Source organism: Aspergillus tubingensis (assembly GCF_013340325.1).
Source record: "Aspergillus tubingensis WU-2223L DNA, scaffold_4, whole genome shotgun sequence".
NCBI lineage: Eukaryota > Fungi > Ascomycota > Eurotiomycetes > Eurotiales > Aspergillaceae > Aspergillus > Aspergillus tubingensis.
The window spans coordinates 352,371-371,114 of NW_023336278.1; the positions used below are offsets into that span (position 1 = coordinate 352,371).

An 18,744-nucleotide genomic window follows, 5' to 3' on the forward strand; every position below is an offset into this window, starting at 1 on the left:
TCCTGGAAAGTAAGCGCATAGGGCGCCCCGGATCGAGGATCACTGTTGGCATTAGAGCCCACTTCAGCATTTAAGTTTGGTACCCATGGAGCCTGCTAATCTTCAAAGTTCGGTGTGACGGCGTGCCTGGATAGAGCTGTACAGTAAACGAACTGACAAGATAGCCTCGTATTGAGTCACTGGATAGCGTCGTGATTCAAGATTGACCAGCTGGCGAAGTGTTTGGAAAAAGAGGGAATCACCCTATTGCAAAGTGACAACTGGAAAATCTCCGTTTCAAACTAAAAAGAAAAGAAGGCTAATGGTATGCAAGACATCCGCCCATCTCTAGAGATAGTGGACACTTAGCTCGAACCATTTAATTGATTATTTTTAGACGATGTCATTATAGTGGATCCCGAATCAGGACCCAGAACTGACAGGAGTACTCCGTAGTAAATAAGGTACGGAGCAATTGGTGTGGATGGAGTCTAGACAATGGAAGCCGACAGCGACCGCAGTGAGCGTTGTTCGGCAGCTGCCCATCTCTGGTTTCTGAAGACAGCGAGCAGAAATGGAGAGGATGCAGATTGCCTGCACTTCCTGCAGGTACTTTGCTGGCTTGAAACGAGGCTCAAACGGCCATTGCCAGACCCCGTGATGACATCACCTGACCAGTGCCCCCGTGGCCGTAGCTGAGTCAGCACCCCGGTCCAACCAGCAGTTGCGACGGCGAGACCAACTGGATTCCGTCTCGCTCCCCCCGAAACGGAGAGTTGCGCCTGAACAGTTAATCATTCTGCCTCGTGGTTGGCATCCACTTTGTCGTTGACTACTTCTGACCGATTTCCCTCCTTATCATCCAGTCTTCGTTAGGTATCTATTTCTTCGGCGGGTCCTGCTGCTGTCTTCCCTCGCGACTGATCCTCTTTCCTCGGCGCACTCTCAATCTAACTTTCTAAGGGCCACCCTCTCCCGCACTGCTGGGACCATCTTCTGTACACTACTTCACCCGCGCATCCCTTTCCTTCCTGTGTGACATACTCTTCACCCTCTATCCAACATGTCTATTATTCTCGAGCCCCCGGAGTTGGGATTCAAGCGTACGTGGTGCCCTGAATCTATCTATATACTGCCCTCCTGAAAGTATCCGAAGCTGACTAAATCCCCAGGCCCCTTCGATCGTGAGGTGTGCCAGATCTTGCATTTGAAGAATGACAACGCTGAGCCTGTGGTCTTCAAGGTTCGTTATATCGACTTCCCTGAACATCTCTGGATTGCCTTAACTAACAACGACTTTCCCTCCAGGTTAAAACGACTGCCCCTAAACAGTACGTGGCCACACCCCTTCGTCACTCGACATACTAGTATCGCTGTAACAACGGTCTAACATGGAATAGTTACTGTGTTCGCCCGAACTCGGGCCGGATAGATCCTGGAAAGAATGTCGACGTTCAAGGTTGGTTTTTCTGTGTTTCGTTGGATTGGTGCTGTTGCGCAATGGCTGACGGTCTTGATAGTTCTGCTCCAGGCCATGAAGGAAGAACCTGCAGATGATGCCAAGTGCAAGGACAAGTTCCTAGTCCAGACCGTTGCCGTCACTCGCGATATGGAGTTCGCCAATGTTACTTCGATTGTAAGTCTGATTTCATGGTGGTCCCCACCGGCAGCGATCTAACATAACCCATAGTTCGAGAAATCTTCCAAGGCCTCGCTTCAAGAACGCAAGATCCGTGTGAACTGGCTGCCTGCAGATGATTCCTCAGCTGCCGAACAAGTCACCGAAACGAATGGCGTAAGTAACCCCTCACCGACCCCTTTTCGGTTCTCCAGCCATCGGATAACTAATTGTTCTATTTAGACTATGACGGAAGAAGAACCCCCAGCCTACACCTCTCCTAATGCGAATTTCCAGACACCTGCTGCTGCAGTTGCTAAAAGCGCTAACGACACGTCACCGATCCCACCGCCAGATTTCAGCGATAAGCCCAAGCGGGAAGTGTCGACCCCACAAGCAATTACTGAGAGCCCAGCCACGTCTACAAAGTCGGCCATGATGGGCGGGGCAGCAAGTTCAAGCGATGATCTGAAAGCCCAATTGTCCGAGGCTAATGCTCAGATTTTGGCGCTGAAGGAGAAGCTGGCAGATCAGGGCCTGAGGCAGCGGAAGATCGGAGGTGAAACCGAAAAGGCGCCGGCGCCATTGGTGCAGCAACAGCCGCAATCTGCCGAGGCAGGCGTGCCAGTGCAGATGGTCGCTGGCTTGTGCCTCCTCAGCTTCCTGATCGCATACTTCTTCTTTTAATTTCTCAGTCTTTTGAGTCGTCTTCTTTATGCTCCGCGCTCGCTTGCTCTTCTTTTTTCTTAGCATCTTTTACCCGCCATCCGGTTCTATCAACCAACTGTATTCTCTTCTGGAGTGTCCAATTTCCTTCAACAGCTTTGTCGACATCGGCAATGATGGTGTCCATGTGATACCTACTATTTTATCATTTTGCCGCTCCGTTCACAGCTGGCTTATCTGGCACCTCGGTACGGCCTTTCACTTGACAATTTCTTTTCTTTTCTTTTTTCTATTATCCTTTCCATTTTTCTATTACCATAACCTTTACCCCCAGTGTCCGAAAATTGCTCCCGGCGGCTGTGATGAGATGATGCAGTAGATGGGAGGCAGGGGCGGTACTGTCCGTTCCATGGAATGACCATGCGTGGGCCCATCTTCTCTGCCCTTGCAACTTTCCAATTGGTCGGATGCCTTAACCCCTGACTCTATCCCAGCGTTTCTTCTCCTCCTTTATTATTCTCTTGTCTTCCTTTTCCAAGTCTCCTTGCCCAGTCTTGTGTTCCCAGCGACATAACCGTTTAGACGAATGCACGCGTCCATAGTTTCAGTCAGTCAGGCAGTAAAGCTAATCATGATGATGCCATTGAAATGTCTATTGCATTGCCCGTTTTCTTTGTACTTGTATGTCGGAAAAGTTGTCTCAGCGATGAAAACACAATAAATTATAATTGATTTTCCCATACTGCTAAAGTAACTATACACAATCTAAATCATACTCAACTATGTCACATGTACTTTGTAGGATAAGTAGGTAAATAGATGACATCATGTCATGTAAATAAAATCAGTCGGTCAATCCCAGCATATAATCGACATCAGGTACCAGCACCAGTCAGTCAGTTAGTTCATCATGGAAACAACAAAGCCATGGGATATCATCTCTAGTATACTATGTCACAGGTCATCAAAACAAAACAGAGAAAGGGTACCGTGTGGACGGTACACATGATACATACAACATGTGGTAGAGAAAAAACAGACGATGATCCAAATCAATTCTGAATCTCACTCTCCTTCCACCCATCTCCCGATTCCCCCTCCGGACCAGCCGACGAAGCCGAGATGCTTTCACCCGCGCGTCCGCCCCCACCACCGACGAGACGACCGCCCTGCGCACGCTTAACCCGACACCACATGCCGACGTTCTTGTCCAGGATGAACGTCCAAATCACCCACACCCAGCTGTGATGGCAGGGGAGGGGTTCATAGAATTCGCTAGCGATGCGGTGCAGCTCGTGCAGTCTTGTCCAGGGGATAGCGGGGAAGTCGTGGTGCTCGTTATGTAAGCCCACGTTGTAGGTGAAGAAGTTGAGGGGGCCGTAGTAGGAGTAGGTTTCCGGTGGGGGGAGGGAATCGAGAGGGTGAGGCTTCTTCTTCTGGTTGTTCTTTTGCTCTTGGATGGATTCGGTGCCGTGGCCAACTTGGGAGAAGAAGTAGTGCTCTGCGATGAAGTGGCCGGCGCAGGGGTGGAGAGAGCCGGCGAGGAAGGAGCTCAGGAGGAGGTAGAGGAGGGGTTGGAGGGAGCCGCCGCAGAACTTGGTCAGGGCGTAGTCGAAAGTGAGCTGGGTGATCAGGTTCAGGACGTGGATGGAGGTGAAGGGAGGGCTGTAGATGAACATGGGGCGGACGGCGTAGAAGAGGATCTGGAAGGTGCAGAAGAAGGCCTTTCCGAGGATGGAGTCGAGGAGGAAGGCTTCGACGGCGGTGGGAAGGTCGGTGTCTAGGCCGGCGACGCCGAGGGACTTGTGGTGGGTGAGATGGTAGGGCTGTGAAGCGGGAGAAGTTAGCTTTAGCTTCTTGCATACTTGTTTCATGTGCTTCTTCTGGGGTTTGGGGGCCCGACGTACCCGGAACGCAGCGCTGTAGGGCAAACCGATGGGGATGTTGGCGAAGATGGCCAGCAGACGGTTGGCCATGGCAGACCGGAAGGCGAGGTTATGGGAGATCTCGTGGATGGCGAGGAAGAGGTTCTGGTTCGAGGTGGCTCCGATCACGTATGCAGTTGCGAGAAATTTCCAGTCGAGCATGGAGGTGTTGCGGAGCAGGTAGGCGCAGAGGACCTGGAGAGAGACGACGCCCAGAACGACATATTTGGTCAGGGGCTCTGGTCCGCAGAGCTTGGTGACCTGAAGGAAGCACAGATGTCAATAAATGATTCTTTGGCGGAAAAGGCCACGGAGAAGTATATGCATACCTCCGGGTGCGCTTTGATGATGGCTTGTCGCCTGGAGCGATGCGGCTCCTCTGTGTACGTCCAAAAGAAGTGGTCATCGACAGCGGAGGTTTCTGGAGGGTCGATTCTAGTTGAAGGCTCTGTTTTATCGGGGGTAGCTTGCGCAGCCTGGCCCTTGGATGCGGACACGCGGAGATGCGGTGAAGCATCCGCGGTGGCTTCGACGACGGACGAAGACATAGCGAGGGACGAGTAGGGGCGAGATGACAGACTTTCCAGGTGGCAATTTACGCCATAGATGACTGCGACCGAGGAGTAGGAAGGAGGAAGAAGAGAGTGTGGGAGAGAAATGGGCTGATGGGAGAGCGCAAGGGACAGAACAACGTGAGTTTCGGAGCGGATGCTTTCCACGTGGGGCTACCCGGATCCACGGATGGTCCGATTTCATCTACGCTTTTTATTACTCGGTGAAAAGTTATACATAATCATCGGCGTCATTGGTCAATAGTTAACATGCATTTCATATACTTGGTTCGTTTCAAATAAGGCTAATTGGAGTGGTACAATCCCTCAACCCTCGACCAAAGATAGTTCAACCTAGTAGTCGTCGCCGCGACTGATGACTTCCTTTACATTGGGTCGAAGGACAATCGTCTGTCGTCTGGTTAGCTGTATGTCTATGAATCGTGAGAGATGCAGAAAGACGTACATGTTCATACTGGGCAGTGTAGGAGCCCTTGATATCGCAAAGAGGTGGGTAGTCCTGGACAATTCCGGACGAGACCAGGTTGTTCAACTGCACCAGATTAGCATTGACACATTATGAAGCAGAGGAATCACTCACCCCAAGGAGGTACTTATCCTGGCCCAACCGGTCAAGGTAACGGCGACAGAAGGGAAGAGTACCGAAGTTCTTGTTGATGACGTTCAACAAGTTCTTCGCCGAAGAGAGACGCAGAGGAACCTGACTGTGATCAGGGATCAGAGCGTAGTGAGAGGTTTCCATCTTCATATCAGTTAGCAAATGAATAAGTTCTGGTCAATAAATGTGACAACTTACATCCTCTCTCACGTAACCCTTTCCGGTACTACCGAAGGTCTCAATGGCAAACACTTCACCCTCCTCCATCTTGGTCTGGTCGCCACCCTTGACAATCGGAACACTCTTGCCACCGTGGATGATGTGCTGGTCAATGTTGTGACCGTTGAGGTTCCGGATACACTTGACGGGATACATGGTCCCGTTGATTTCAACTTCGTAACTCTCCATGGCCTCCTGGACGGCGGCACCAATGTCGCTCATGCGGACGTCGATACCCGCTTCCTACATCAAGCTGTTAGTAGCCAGACACTCGGTCCTAGGATAGAGACTGTAGACATACGCGGATACCAGTGTTGGTAGCATCCTTAACGGCGGCCAAGAGAGGGTCATACACCGGGTCAAAGGCCACGGTGAAAGCACTGTCGACGATGCGGCCGTTGATGTGGGCACCGAAATCGACCTTCATGACATCACCCTGCTGCAACACCATCTTGTTGCCAGCGTTAGGGGTGTAGTGGGCAGCGCAGTGGTTGATACTGAGACCACAGGGGAAACCCATACCACCCTTGAGGTTATCACCTTCCTCAAGACCCTGGTGACCAGTCAAGGCACGGACGGATTCTTCAATGCCCTCCGCAATCTCCGTGAGGGTCTGACCAGGCTTGATGGTCTTCTGCGCATACTGACGAACCTGACGGTGCACCTCAGCTGCCTGACGGTACTCCTGCAGGAAGTCATTCTTCATGCGGTCGAGGTAGCGCTTCTCCTCGTTGGTGGTGCGGTACGAATTCTCATTCTGGTACTCGACGATCTCACCCTCGGGATATTCCTTGCCGGCGAACAGAGTCGACAGGGGAACGCGCGGGGGAGAGGACTGGACCTTGGCACCTCCCTTCTTCTTCTTCTTGGACTTGCGCTTCTTCTTTTTCTTGGCGGCTGCACATCCGCGGATTTGGTCAGTGCGGGGAGAACTCTGGAATTGGCCCGAGGGGTTGGTAATCCGTGGAGAGAAAGCGCACCTCCGCTGGCTGCACCCTCGCCGGCAGCATTTCCATCCTCTACTTCATCATCGTCGGAGTCGTCCTCCGCCTCTCCGGCTTGTGCTTGACCAGCGGCAGGGGCGTCCGCCTTCGCGTCGCCGCTTTGACCGTTGACTAGAGAGCGAGCGGGGAAATCTTATCAGCTTACTGCGAACGGATGGCAGAGGAGGGTTCGGAGATCAGCAACGGGAGTCGTTCAGTGACTTACGGTCGAGCTTCTGCAGCTTCTCGCTAGCCTGGGCAGCCATGTTGAAAAGCTGGGCAAACCGGGATGAATTGGTGGTGGGCTGATGGAGGGGAAAGAAAAATGAGGGCAAAGCGGCAACCGTCGGGGAAAAGACGGTCAATGCCAAGCCTGAAGGTTGCCTTTTGGCTGTTTTCAGGGTTCCGCGGCGCCAACTGGTTAGTTAGTATTGGAGCCCTAGCTGGTTGTCTAGATCGATGCTGTGGAGAAGCTTCAGGTCAGGTACAACCTGCATGTACAAATTGAATGCATTGACCATACTAATTACTACAAACTATACAACAAAGGAGATCTATATGTGTAGGTATCAGTGTACGCTAACATTGCAATTGGTCGCGTGCGTCTGAAGCCTGCAGAAACCTGTCTGACCGAACCATCGACATTGATTAGAGAATAAGAAAGAGGGATACTATGCATAGAAGGTACATAATGGGCTAATAAAATGGACAAAGTGACGCTGTCATGCAACAGCATCTAGAACCACCATAAATGAACCTACATCCATACATGCACACCAAACAACACCAGCAACCCAGAACAAGAAACACAACAAGAGAACAAACAATAAAATCACTTCATAGATCTCTTCAATAATATCCCGAGATCAAGATACACAATCTACACCCAAGCATAGCACCAAATACAACGTAGCACAAAGTATATCTACGAAGTAGTAAGAAAGCAAGATCCACCACCACCAGATCAGATCAGATAAACCCGACCGATGACGCAGCTCCGCCTTCCGAAGAGCGGCGGATTTCCTTCTCTCATCTTATCCCGGCCCAGCACCGATAAGTTACAATCTCCAACTCTCCCTCCCTCTATTCAATCGCGCCCTCTTCCATTCCCTCCTAACCCCCACCCTCTACCTAATGTAACCAACCAACCCTCATAACCAACACAACACAACACAATCCTCAAAAAGAACCATGACCTTCCCTCGTCTCCGGGGGCCCACGGCCACCCGCCTCCGACAGACCACCACAATCACCACCAACACACCCTACACCAAACCAATCCACCACCACCCAATCCGAACATTCACCTCATCAACCCCCCATTACTCCCCCACCGCACGCGAACCAACCTACTACGAAATCCTCGACGTTCCCCCAACCGCCACCCAAGCCGAGATCAAAAAGTAACCTTCCCCCAATCCCATTCCCTCCCTCCTCACCTTCAACTAAACCAATTCCCAGGAAATTCTACGCCCTCTCCCTCCAACACCACCCAGACCGCAACCGCGACGACCCCAGCGCCTCCAACCGATTCGCCCAAATATCCAGCGCCTACAACACCCTCAGCAACGCCACGAAACGCAGTATCTACGACCGCGACCACCACATCCACATCCATGCATCCTCGACCCACAGCACGGCAACGCCAGGCCAACACCCCATGGGCAGCTACAGCAGCTACAGCGCGAACCTGCACACGAAGGGGGCGTCGTACGCGGGGTCGCGCCCAGCCAGCGGATTAAGTAAACGGCGGGGTCAGTTCCGTGGGCCGCCGCCGAGTTTCTATGCGCATGGGGGGTATGGAGGGACTGGGAGGCGGGCTGGTGCTGGTGCTGGTAGTGGTGTAGGTGGAGAGGGTAGTGGTGGTGGTGGTGGTAGTGCGAAGGGGACAGCAGAGGATGATCCGACGTCATTTATTCATCGGAATACGGTGTGGCATTTTAATGCAAAGGGGCATTATAGGACGCAGACGAGGGAGGATGAGAGGAGGCAGGAGCGGAGGTCGAGGGAGATGGCTGGGGCGTCGCACATCAATGATAAGTATCTTGGGAGTCCTGGGGCCATGGCTGTTAGGTTTATTGTGGTCTGTGGGATATTGATGGGGGCGGGCGCTATGACGGGGGTGTGGAACGGTGATCGGGCCGGTGGGCAGACGAAGTCTACTAAGTCGGTGGGGAGGAAGGAGGGTTGATCAGGGTTTAGAGTATGGTCAGTACTCTTCCTGGCGGGTTGGGTTGGTTCTGTATATTGGGGGCAACTGGCTGGTTCATAGACATTCATCTGGCGCAGGATTTGCTTGGGAGGTCGATTCGGCATGCATTCGGTTATAGCTGGTTCTATACCCGCGACTCTGCTGAGAGTCCCCATGTGTATATACTATAGACGGGCTTGGCTTGAAACAAGGAAATATAGGCTTGATTGATATACACTATCGTTGAAAGGGTGTGATACATGATTATTATCTAAACATCCATATAACAACCCCGCGCCCACTCCCAACTCCTATCCCGCGTATACCAACAGCCGGACGAGAGACAACCAGGAATCAATCGATAATCTCAATGACTTCCAAAATCTACTCTATCAGGCAGTATCGGAGCACAAAGGACTAGGCATGGGCGGGTGCTGAAAACAAGGAAAATTCATCTAAGCCTCGAAGGTGAAGCTGGCGCCAACCTTGTGGGCAGCCTGGTTCAGGTTCTGGGTATCGAAGGAAGCACCAAGGCCGAGGGTAACACCAGGGCGGAGGAGAACGTTGTAGGCCAGAGCGGCAACACCACGGTCGTTGATCTTGGCCTGTAGAGATTGGTTAACGATAGACCATTAAATTTCTGAAGGTGTTACGTACCTTGGCGAAGGAAGAGGGGTCAAGGCGGTACTTGCTGGCAACCTCAAGGCCGACGGAGTTGCCGGTCTTGGAGTCCCAGGTAGCCTTAGCACCAGCCTCAACCTGAGCGTTGACGCGGTGGTAGTAGCTGGCGGAGAAGACGGTCAGGTTGTTGCCAGCGGTGATGGCAGCGGAGTACTGGGGAACGCTGTAGCCAATGGCGGCGGAGTACTTGGTGATGGCGGCCTTCTGGACGTCGTAGCCACCCTCAGCACCGACGAGGAAGCCCTCGTGGCCGAGAACAGCGTCGAAGTTGGCGGAGGGGCCGTTGAGGAGGTCGAAGAAGGCACGGGCGTGCAGGTTGGGCTGCTTGAAGTAGAGGTTGAGCTTAGCACCCTTGGACTGCTTGGCAGGGAGGTACTGGGTCAGGATCTCAGCCTTGAGACCCTTGGCGATGTTGTTGTCGAGCTCGAGCTTGGTGTCGAGGGCGTTGGCAGTGGTCCAAGCCTGGGTGAGGGTAAGGCCTGGGTGGGGACGGATAATTAGCATTCCTGCATGTTCCACAATCCTGGACATGAAGTGAAGGAAGAAGCGCTGGGATGGGGCATGGCTGCACGCAAATATGAACGTGAACCTATCCTCAAGCACTGCTGGGGACGAAGGGACGGGTGGTGTGCGCAAGGGATGTTCGCATTGTTTTTTGCGTTTCCGGGGGCCTTTACCAGTGGGCTGGTCAACGTACTTGGCCTCGAGCTATAACAGGATGATGGTTAGCATTATAATCCATGATCAATGGAAGGACGCCGAAGGGATTGGTGAACTTACGGAGCCAGCAATGGGACCCTCGTGGGCAGACTTGCCCTTCACGTTGAAGGTGACGCCATTGGGAGCCTTGGACTTAACCTCGAGGTTGGCTAGAGTAACACTTGAGTCAGCCGAGTCGCGCGCAAAAAGGGAAAAAGCAAACAACCCAATTCAGGGGCGCAGGAATTGGGAGGGAACTCACCGGCGCTGTTGTGGTAGAAGTCCTTGTTCAGGAGCTGTTGTGCAGAGGATTAGCACGAAAATCCCTTCCCGGGAAGCTGTCTTCCAAGGTAACAAATTTCAAAGGTGGTGAGGGCAGCATACATCGTTGGCCGCCTTGGCGATGTCGGAGAAAGCAGCAGGAGCAGACATTGTGAATGAGGTGGTATAGGAGATGACGAAAACGTCAGAAGGAGATAAGAGAGGATAGAGTGGAAAGGCTGAAGATGATGAGGGGAGAAGGAAAGGGAAAGGGAAACGATGGGGAAACCGGGCAGGAAAGAAGGTCGAAGTTGAGTCGCCAAACAATGGGGAAGCCACGGGAGAAACCCCCCACCCTGATTGGTCGGTGCTCGGTTGCCGGTAGAAGCCGCTAAGTCCCGTGATGTCGATGCCTGGCGGCTGAGATTCCGCGCCTGAATTGCGAGTCAACCTTTCCAAGGTTTCCCGAGAGTTCAGCCCGCCGTGTTTTGACTACTCCCAGTCTAGCACTAACACTGACTAGTTACTTTGTAGTTAGTTGCTTGCTTATCCTCGGCTTCCGTTCGTCCTGAATTATGAGGAATAACAAAGTATAATAATTTTCTTTAGCTTCTCTCAATAATATGAAGAAGAAAAAAAAACAATATCTACTATTATGTTATGAAATTGACCGCTTCTCAGAAACATAGCAATTGTATCATCCTGGATGCCTGTCACGCATCCCCATCGGGACAGCATGCATGGACCTACCATGGAACCCAGCCCAACCACATGGGGTTCGTATGACCGTGACAACGCATGTCCCTCCTGATCAGCACCATCCGCGCTTGACTCATAATCCGCCGGTGTGGTAACCTCGCCCGAACTACTCTCAACCATTCCTACAATTCTTACAAATCTTGTCGATCGAACACGGACAACACCAGTAGTGGAAAAAGACATCATAGATGAAAGAAAAGGAAAAGCCAATACGCGGTGATCCCGACGCATCTAACTGAAATTCGCTTTTTTTCGCGTCCCAATGAGTATCCCTGGTAAATCATCTATACATGGTTCTATACCCAAACTCTCCGCAAGAAGTTAAGACACGCAATATTCATTACCCAGACATTTAAACGGCGTTTTCGTACTTGGCGTTGTGAGTCGCAATAGCTCTAATAAGGTCAAACATATCAGTTGTCTGTTGTCTTCTGCGTTCTGATGCATCATATGCTTACCTGCCACTCGGGTCGGTCTGCTTGGACCAGGTCGGTACCCAACGCTCAACAGTGCCAGCACAAGAAGCCGGGAAGAGTTCGTCGAACATCGTGCGGTACCAGTAGCTAAGAAAATGTCAGTCCCTGTCTTCGGCAATACAATGACACAAAACTCTAAACATACGCTTCCTTGGTGTCGGGAATATCGCTACCCCACTCAGGCTTGGGGTTCTTCATCATCTCGTCGGTGACGTGCGCCTCAGCCTGGTCCTTGAGGGCGTCAATCCAGCTGTAGCCGACACCGTCACTGAACTGCTCTTTCTGGCGCCAGAGAATGTTGTCGGGTAGGTAGGGCTTGACGTCGGGCTCGTCGGTAGTGTCGAAAGCCTTGCGCAGGATGTACTTCTCGATACGCTCCTTGGTGATCATCTTCTCGGCAGGCTCAACACCCATGCAGGTCTCAAGGAACTCCTTGTCCAGGAAGGGAACACGGGCTTCCAGACCCCAGGCAGAGGTGGACTTGTTGGCTCTCAGGCAATCCGCCAAGTGCAGGTTCTTGACACGGCGGACAGTCTCCTTGTGGAACTCCTCACGGTCGGGAGCAGCGTGGAAGTAAAGGTATCCACCGAAGATCTCGTCACTACCCTCACCACTGAGAACCATCTTGACACCCATAGCCTTGATCTTACGGCTGAGCAGGTACATGGGGGTGGAAGCACGGATGGTGGTGACATCGTAAGTCTCCAGGTGGTAAATGACGTCGGAGAGGGCGTTGAGACCGTCCTCGACGGTGAAAGTGAAAGCATGGTGCTTGGTTCCGAGGAACTTGGCCACCTTGAGGGCCGCCTCGGTATCGGGGGCACCAGGCAGACCAATGGAGAAGGAGTGCAGCTGCTGGAAGGTGGTGACGGTGGACAGATCGTTGGAGTCGTCAATGCCGACCAACTCGTTGAGCTCAGCGCCCTGGGCTTGGGCAGCCTTGGCGGCCTCCTGCATACGCAGGGTTTCACGCTGAGCGATGGAGGCGACCAAGCTGGAGTCGAGACCACCGGAGAGCAAGACACCATAGGGGACCTCAGCCATCAGACGCTTGCGAACAGACTTCTCGAGAGAAGCGCGGATGACCTTGTAGTCAACAGGGGCGGAGGGAACGTTGGTAGGGTCCCACCAGGTCGGCTCGAAGTAGCGAGTGAAAGAGCCGGTCTTGGAGTCGAAGATGTGGCCAGGAGGGAAAGCCTGGATCTTGTCGCAAACCGGGTGGAGAGACTTCAGCTCGGAAGCGAAGTAAACGGCTCCAGGGGTCTCGGAGGACCAGCCGATGTAGAAGCTGGTGATACCAATGGGATCACGAGCGGCGACAACCCTGTCCTGGTTCTTGTCGTAGAGAACCCAGGAGAACATGCCATCCAGGTGCTTGGGGGCGTCGAGGCCGTGTTCCATGTACTAAACCCATCAGCAACCCTATACAGATACACACCAGAGAATAACCTTCGCACATACCAGAGGAATGACGACCTCACAGTCGGAATGCGTCTTGAACTCATACTTGGTCTTCAGGTTCTTCCGGAGGATACGGTGGTTATAGATCTCGCCGTTGACGGCCAGGGCAAGGGAGCCATCGTCGTTGACAAGGGGCTGGGCACCAGAGTCTGCAAAGAAAACACGTTAGTATTGATATCCAAACGATCCGCGGCGGGGGTAAAACATCACATACCAACACCGACGATACACAGACGCTCGTGCGCGAGGACTGCCAGTCAATTAGTCACCACTTTCTCCCAGCCCATAAAGCTGCTCAACTCACTGGTCTTCTCAGACATCCAGCTTCCGCCTAGACACAAGTCAGAAAAACGTCCATCACCAGCATGCTTGCCAAAACAGGCTTATGACTCACTCCAATCGGGACCACGGTGGCGCAAACTGTTCAACAGCAATCAGCACCAAATCCACCATCATGAGAGAACAAGGAACACTTACGCCTTGGCCATGCGCAGGGCCGTAGGCTTGAATTTTTGCACATCGGGGTGACTATGGCAGTTCAGATTAGAGGGTGTGACTCAAAAACGGAGAGCGATAGTGGCGCGGGGCCCGCAAAAGGAATCAAAGACTTTGAAAGAGAGAGAGAGGGGAGAGAGAAGAAAGATTCCAGGATTAGCCCACATACTGATGACACGCGAAGATACCACACATGCTGACTACAATTCAATTGATGAACCGACTCAAGTAGACAGCAAAAGGGAAGCAATTGACTAATCGAAAGATAGGAGAACGAGGGGAAAGAGAGAGAGATGAAGCGGGAAATCTTAAATATGGATTGGAAAAGCGACTCAACCCGTTCGCGGCGGCGGGGCGGAACCCGAGGGGCGATTTCGGCCACAAATCTCAGTGACTCACTTCCGATAAGATAGCCGCTAATTTTCCTACGCGGAAAACTGAATGTGTTGCTGTGACGGTTACTTTTCTTTCTTTCTTTCTATCTATGTCATCCTTATTGGTTGTGCCCTGACAGGTTGGGTCGGGTTCTCTAGTTGGTTCCAACGTTGTTGGTGTCCCATTTTCCTTCAACTGTCTGCACATCCCCCACATTTTATATTCTACTAGAGTACTTTCTCCAGATTTTTGGTCTTTCTGGAACTTGTTTTACTTTTACGCACTAAGGATGACAGATTGGAGAAAATTGAGTTGGAGTCGATTAGAGAGGACCCTCCCCCCACCCAAGGGGCACAAGCCGTCTGTCTATGGTATGATCATCCGAAAATCGGTCACCAGCATGCACCCCCCATGGTAGACATAGATAGAAGTATGCGAGAATCCCAAAGAGAATGAAGGGACATAAGCTAGATAAATCGCATTAAGATAGTGTCAAACGCCGTCCCGAACCGCCCCGTTTTGTCAGTTCTATGTACGCCACGCTGCTCGCTAAGAAGAAAACCCAAGTATTCCACACCTCCAAGACAGGAGAATAGTTAAGACACACCTGCGCCCATGCGACATTCCGGAACCTATTTGACTGCAATGGCGCGCTGAGCATGATCATAAACTCCCGAGCGGGTGTATCTGCGCTCTCCCTCTTGGAAGGCTTCCCGTCCTTCTACCCCACGTGGGAACACCTGGTCTAAGACTCTTAAGCCGCCATACCCGCCGTGAAATTCGCAGAACTGGTATGAAGTTGGGGGGACGGAAATAGACACACGATGGGCGGCAGAGTAGCTTCGTGGTGGGATAATAAATTGTCATGCCGTCGTGGGTCGTTCTTTAAAGGGCCGGATTCTCCCTCACGACCTGTTTAACTCGCTTCTCGTACGCTGGGCGGTCCTTCTTGAACAGGTTGTATGCCTCAGCCTGGGCTGGTGACTCCGGGTTGGGGTCATCTAGCAGGTCCTGAATACCCAGGAGAATCTGCTTGATTGTGATTGCGGGCTTCCACGCCTCCTCCTCGTTCAAGATCGAGAGACACACGGTGCCAGAGGGATAGACGTTAGGGTGGAAAAGCGGAGGCACGAATTTGCCTGTTAAATGCGAATACTCTAGTTAGCTTGTTGCGCGAAAAGTGCTATTAACGAAACCTTTCAAACAGCGCGGACGAGTGGCGTTGGGGATGGTACGGGAGAGAGGGGATCCTACACTTCGGCGGCTTAGTGGGGTATTCTGCGATAGAATGCGGATTAGCAGGTTTGTCGCATAGAGCACCAGTCGATAGGCTTCACTCACCATCGGGAAAGGTAACGTCCAGCTTGAAAAGTCCGCCTTCCCAGAGTGTTTGCGCCTTGCCGGGGATACCGCACTCCCATCGTTTGAGGTCAAGTGTTCCTTGAGGAGTCCGATGCGGCTTTGCGTAGAAGCCAAAAGGGTGGTCTCGACGCCACTGCTTTCTGTATATGGTCGCGTTTAGGGTTAGTTCGAGAAAATACACGCCACAATATGCGTATGCGGTGTTGTCAGTCACATACCTCTCCTCCGTCAGACGGTTCTGGCAAAGCGACATTTTGGGGATGCGGTTTCGGAGTACGTAGGTGGGCTGGAACCGAAGAAGGTTGGGATGACGGCGAGAGGGTTGAGAGGGTTGGGAGGGAGAGGGGAAGAAGAGAAGAAAGCGAGGCGGGAGGAACGAGGTCAGAGGGATTTAAAGGATAGTGAGGTAGGCAAATTATGGTCGGCCGTGAATGCGCAGACGAAGTAACACTGTCTTGGGCGTGCAGCTGCTCATCGCTGGGTTTGATGCCCCACAGCCAATCAGTCCCCGGCGGCGCTGCAGTTTATCGCTGTCACATGACCTCATAGATCCGCATCGAACTTTTTGATCGAGGAAAGTTCATTGGCACGTCTTCCATTTCCTCCCTCTGCAGTTGTGCCTTGGGCGACGGAACCAATGGGGTCTTCCATGTGTCCTTGCGTTGTACATGGTGGTTTTATTGGGTACACACAGTTGACATGCAGCAATTATTCCCGGAGATCGCCGTCAGCCAACTCAATGCACAGAGATACCATGTACAAATGAAGTAATTAGTTAAGAGGTTACTGCTACTAGTTTCTCCAACCATTCCAGCAACTTCCTCATATTGGTGGTATAATAGTAGCTGCGCTATGGTTGTAGCAAATAGCCTTTGTCAGGATGTATAGACTATCTCAATCAATATAGTACATTGTAAGTATGGATTTAGGCAACAACCACTGTGGAAGGAGCCTGGAAGCAAGTATATCTCATGCTTTAAGTCACATGACCTCAATACAGTATTGATAGCCACAGGGAAATTACGATATCCGGTCTTTGAGCACTGATAGTAATGCAAAGAGTGACCGGGTTAATAGGTAAGTGTCACTGAAATGGATGCATTCTCCTAGTAGTCCTTTTCTGGCTCCTCAAAATGACTATGCTAAGTGGCATGAAAGGTGAGAGAATTGTCCCTTGCTTGTATTCTTCAGTTCGCAACTTGTGAGGTATCATGTACAGAGTCCCTTCCCGCTATCAGCTATCGTATACCCCCTGTTCAAAAGTATGTACATCGTAGAACCGGGCAGTGATGGCATTCCCACTGAATATCCGACCCTCAAGAGCGTTAACGGCCTAGATTTCTTAGCCAGGTTCTTGAATAAAGCATTAGGTGGGCATGAATGCAGCACTTACACGTAGAGCCGATAGCTGATTGGTGAACTTGACAAAAACTGGCACTGGAGGCGCCGAGTCTCGAGGTATGAAGACACGTTCAACACGACCGTACTGTATCTCATTAGACCGTGCCATGTAATAGGCAAACATCCACTTACCTTCTCAGAACACTCTTCACCAATCTCTTGCATGAGACCACCGCCCTCGCCATCCCCAGCTAATTCAGCATCCAAGTCCATTCCGTCAAGCATACCCTTTAAGATAATGACTTCACTCATTGGACCGAACTTCCCCTCCTCTTCATTCTTCCTTGCGCCACCAATGATCTTGCCCCGACCAGCGGGCGTCGCGAAGCCTCCACCTTCGGAGTCCGGTCGCTTCTTCTGCTTCTCAACCTTGACTTGCAATGGCTTGACAATGCCTGTGCCCGTAGCACCCAGACCAGAGCCCTTAGTCCAGCCATACTTGGCCATGAGACGTTCAGCAAATCCCTTCTGTCCTGGCCGCAGCGAACGCTGGCTCTCATCCTCCGGCTCATCTTCCACTGGCTGCTCCTTTGCGAAGACTTCTTCCAATTCCGCCTCCGACGCAGGTATGTCCTCGGGTGGAGGAGGAAGCGTGTAGCGAACTGGTGCTCGGGATATAGTTGCGGAAGCTGGTTGTAAGGATTCTAGGGGCCTGGGCGGTGGTGGGGCAGCAGGAGCTGCTGCAGGCTGGTTGCCCATTGACAACTGGAGGCGCCGTAAGTAGGCATCTTCGCCTGTAGGGTCGTCCGGAACCTGCGCGGGCGGCTCATCGGTCGGGGGTGGTGGTGGAGGAGCATCCGACATGGAGATATCTCCTGGGGTTTCGCTTGTTCGTTCTGGAGGAGATTCGATGGGTGGCCTGGGCGGCATATCGTTGAGATTGGGAGGCGGCGCGAAGCTGCTCGGAGGAGCAAATTTACCTATGCCAGTCATGAGCAAATGAACACGATCTTGAGGGCAAAATAGCTTACGGTTCATGGGTCGTGCATATTCATCGTCACTTAGTGAGTCCCTGCTGGGCGATCTGGCCATGCGATGTGCGTAAAGACGGTCTTTCCACTCCCTCACCTCAGCTATTTGTTCGTCACTGTGCTTGTACTCTTCGTAGTTGTTCGGTCGCGACGGGTCATAGATGTCGTCCCAGTTCTGCACAAACTCCTGCGCCTCGCGGTTCTTCTTGCGCTTCTTGCGCCCACCTCGTTGCCTCTTCGGACCGGCATAGAATCCATTGACATCGTCATCCTCAGTGGCTGCCCAATCTGCGAGAGTAGTCTTCACGGGGGCTGCTGCCGGGGCCGCGGGCGCAGCAGCAGTCTTTGGTAACGTCGGTTTCGGTTTCGGTTTCTGAGCTGCTAGCTGGGGCCTCTTGGTAGGCTGAAATCTGAGAGAAGCTGGAAACCACCGATGAGAACAACCGGGCGGACAAGTGAGCAATCAGATCGGTCAAATGCAGATAAAACGGCTCAGTCAACAAAAGAGGGTATGAGTCTACCAGCACTGAGCTGCTGCTTTTTGGCAGCGGATTCATCGGACTGAGAGTCATTATTCTCGGTAGTGCTACTCTGCTTAAAGACGACCGGGGCGCGAGCGATCGTTCCGGGCGAGTTATCGGCAGATGGATCTAGAAGATTGGCGTAGAGTGACAAGGTGCCCCCTGGCTTCGCGGGGGTGGAATCAGAAGCCATGTCTGATACAAAATGAAGAGAAATCAAGATCTAATAAGCATGAAGGGGACAGTTCAAGCGACAGCTTTACAGGGTACCATCAATCGATCACCAAGCAATGTGAACGGGGCCGATAGAATGAGGAGAGGTTTGTCTAGTTTACATGGTTTGCTTAGTTTGCTGCATTGTGCCGGTGACTAACCAGAATCAGCTGTCCCAAACAGGAAATAATGGGGGAGCGGAGCCCAAAGAGGAGATCCCGAGGTCGGATGGGAAGACAAGAAAGGGAACCCCTATCCCTTCAGCAAAATACCCTGGGAAACAAGTTCTCGTGGTGTTGTGAATACTTCCTGAATCCC

The 18,744-nt window shown here is 52.1% G+C and overlaps 8 protein-coding genes across 8 annotated transcripts; 2 read left to right on the top strand and 6 right to left on the bottom strand.

Moving 5' to 3' along the window:
- Window positions 1-1,042: 1,042 nt before the first annotated feature.
- On the top strand, window positions 1,043-2,284 carry AtWU_02651 (putative integral ER membrane protein Scs2; the record flags this gene model as incomplete). Its single annotated transcript, XM_035497764.1, has 7 exons — window positions 1,043-1,082; window positions 1,152-1,222; window positions 1,288-1,310; window positions 1,380-1,438; window positions 1,500-1,615; window positions 1,670-1,774; window positions 1,841-2,284. The coding sequence occupies 7 exons, from the start codon at window positions 1,043-1,045 to the stop codon at window positions 2,282-2,284; spliced, it is 858 nt and encodes a 285-aa protein (XP_035353657.1).
- Window positions 2,285-3,315: 1,031 nt separating this feature from the next.
- On the bottom strand, window positions 3,316-4,736 carry AtWU_02652 (sphingolipid delta(4)-desaturase family protein; the record flags this gene model as incomplete). Its single annotated transcript, XM_035497765.1, has 3 exons — window positions 3,316-4,089; window positions 4,171-4,449; window positions 4,518-4,736. 3 exons carry the CDS (start codon window positions 4,734-4,736, stop codon window positions 3,316-3,318), a joined length of 1,272 nt encoding a protein of 423 aa, XP_035353658.1.
- A 357-nt stretch (window positions 4,737-5,093) lies between these two features.
- On the bottom strand, window positions 5,094-6,826 carry AtWU_02653 (methionine aminopeptidase 2; the record flags this gene model as incomplete). Its single annotated transcript, XM_035497766.1, has 7 exons — window positions 5,094-5,150; window positions 5,206-5,292; window positions 5,341-5,502; window positions 5,557-5,820; window positions 5,879-6,474; window positions 6,558-6,692; window positions 6,787-6,826. 7 exons carry the CDS (start codon window positions 6,824-6,826, stop codon window positions 5,094-5,096), a joined length of 1,341 nt encoding a protein of 446 aa, XP_035353659.1.
- A 925-nt stretch (window positions 6,827-7,751) lies between these two features.
- On the top strand, window positions 7,752-8,751 carry AtWU_02654 (DnaJ domain protein; the record flags this gene model as incomplete). Its single annotated transcript, XM_035497767.1, has 2 exons — window positions 7,752-7,963; window positions 8,022-8,751. 2 exons carry the CDS (start codon window positions 7,752-7,754, stop codon window positions 8,749-8,751), a joined length of 942 nt encoding a protein of 313 aa, XP_035353660.1.
- A 455-nt stretch (window positions 8,752-9,206) lies between these two features.
- Window positions 9,207-10,563, bottom strand: AtWU_02655 (porin; the record flags this gene model as incomplete). The annotated part of the gene is made up of 5 exons (XM_035497768.1): window positions 9,207-9,356; window positions 9,409-10,140; window positions 10,213-10,301; window positions 10,355-10,427; window positions 10,516-10,563. The coding sequence occupies 5 exons, from the start codon at window positions 10,561-10,563 to the stop codon at window positions 9,207-9,209; spliced, it is 1,092 nt and encodes a 363-aa protein (XP_035353661.1).
- Window positions 10,564-11,503: 940 nt separating this feature from the next.
- AtWU_02656 (asparagine synthetase B) lies at window positions 11,504-13,778 on the bottom strand (the record flags this gene model as incomplete). The annotated part of the gene is made up of 9 exons (XM_035497769.1): window positions 11,504-11,546; window positions 11,610-11,714; window positions 11,773-13,031; window positions 13,089-13,237; window positions 13,303-13,338; window positions 13,393-13,419; window positions 13,483-13,508; window positions 13,566-13,616; window positions 13,753-13,778. 9 exons carry the CDS (start codon window positions 13,776-13,778, stop codon window positions 11,504-11,506), a joined length of 1,722 nt encoding a protein of 573 aa, XP_035353662.1.
- Window positions 13,779-14,843: 1,065 nt separating this feature from the next.
- On the bottom strand, window positions 14,844-15,573 carry AtWU_02657 (E2 SUMO-conjugating protein UBC9; the record flags this gene model as incomplete). The annotated part of the gene is made up of 4 exons (XM_035497770.1): window positions 14,844-15,097; window positions 15,213-15,236; window positions 15,300-15,460; window positions 15,539-15,573. 4 exons carry the CDS (start codon window positions 15,571-15,573, stop codon window positions 14,844-14,846), a joined length of 474 nt encoding a protein of 157 aa, XP_035353663.1.
- A 981-nt stretch (window positions 15,574-16,554) lies between these two features.
- On the bottom strand, window positions 16,555-18,406 carry AtWU_02658 (putative G-patch DNA repair protein (Drt111); the record flags this gene model as incomplete). The annotated part of the gene is made up of 5 exons (XM_035497771.1): window positions 16,555-16,653; window positions 16,714-16,806; window positions 16,854-17,641; window positions 17,693-18,112; window positions 18,214-18,406. The coding sequence occupies 5 exons, from the start codon at window positions 18,404-18,406 to the stop codon at window positions 16,555-16,557; spliced, it is 1,593 nt and encodes a 530-aa protein (XP_035353664.1).
- Window positions 18,407-18,744: the final 338 nt, after the last annotated feature.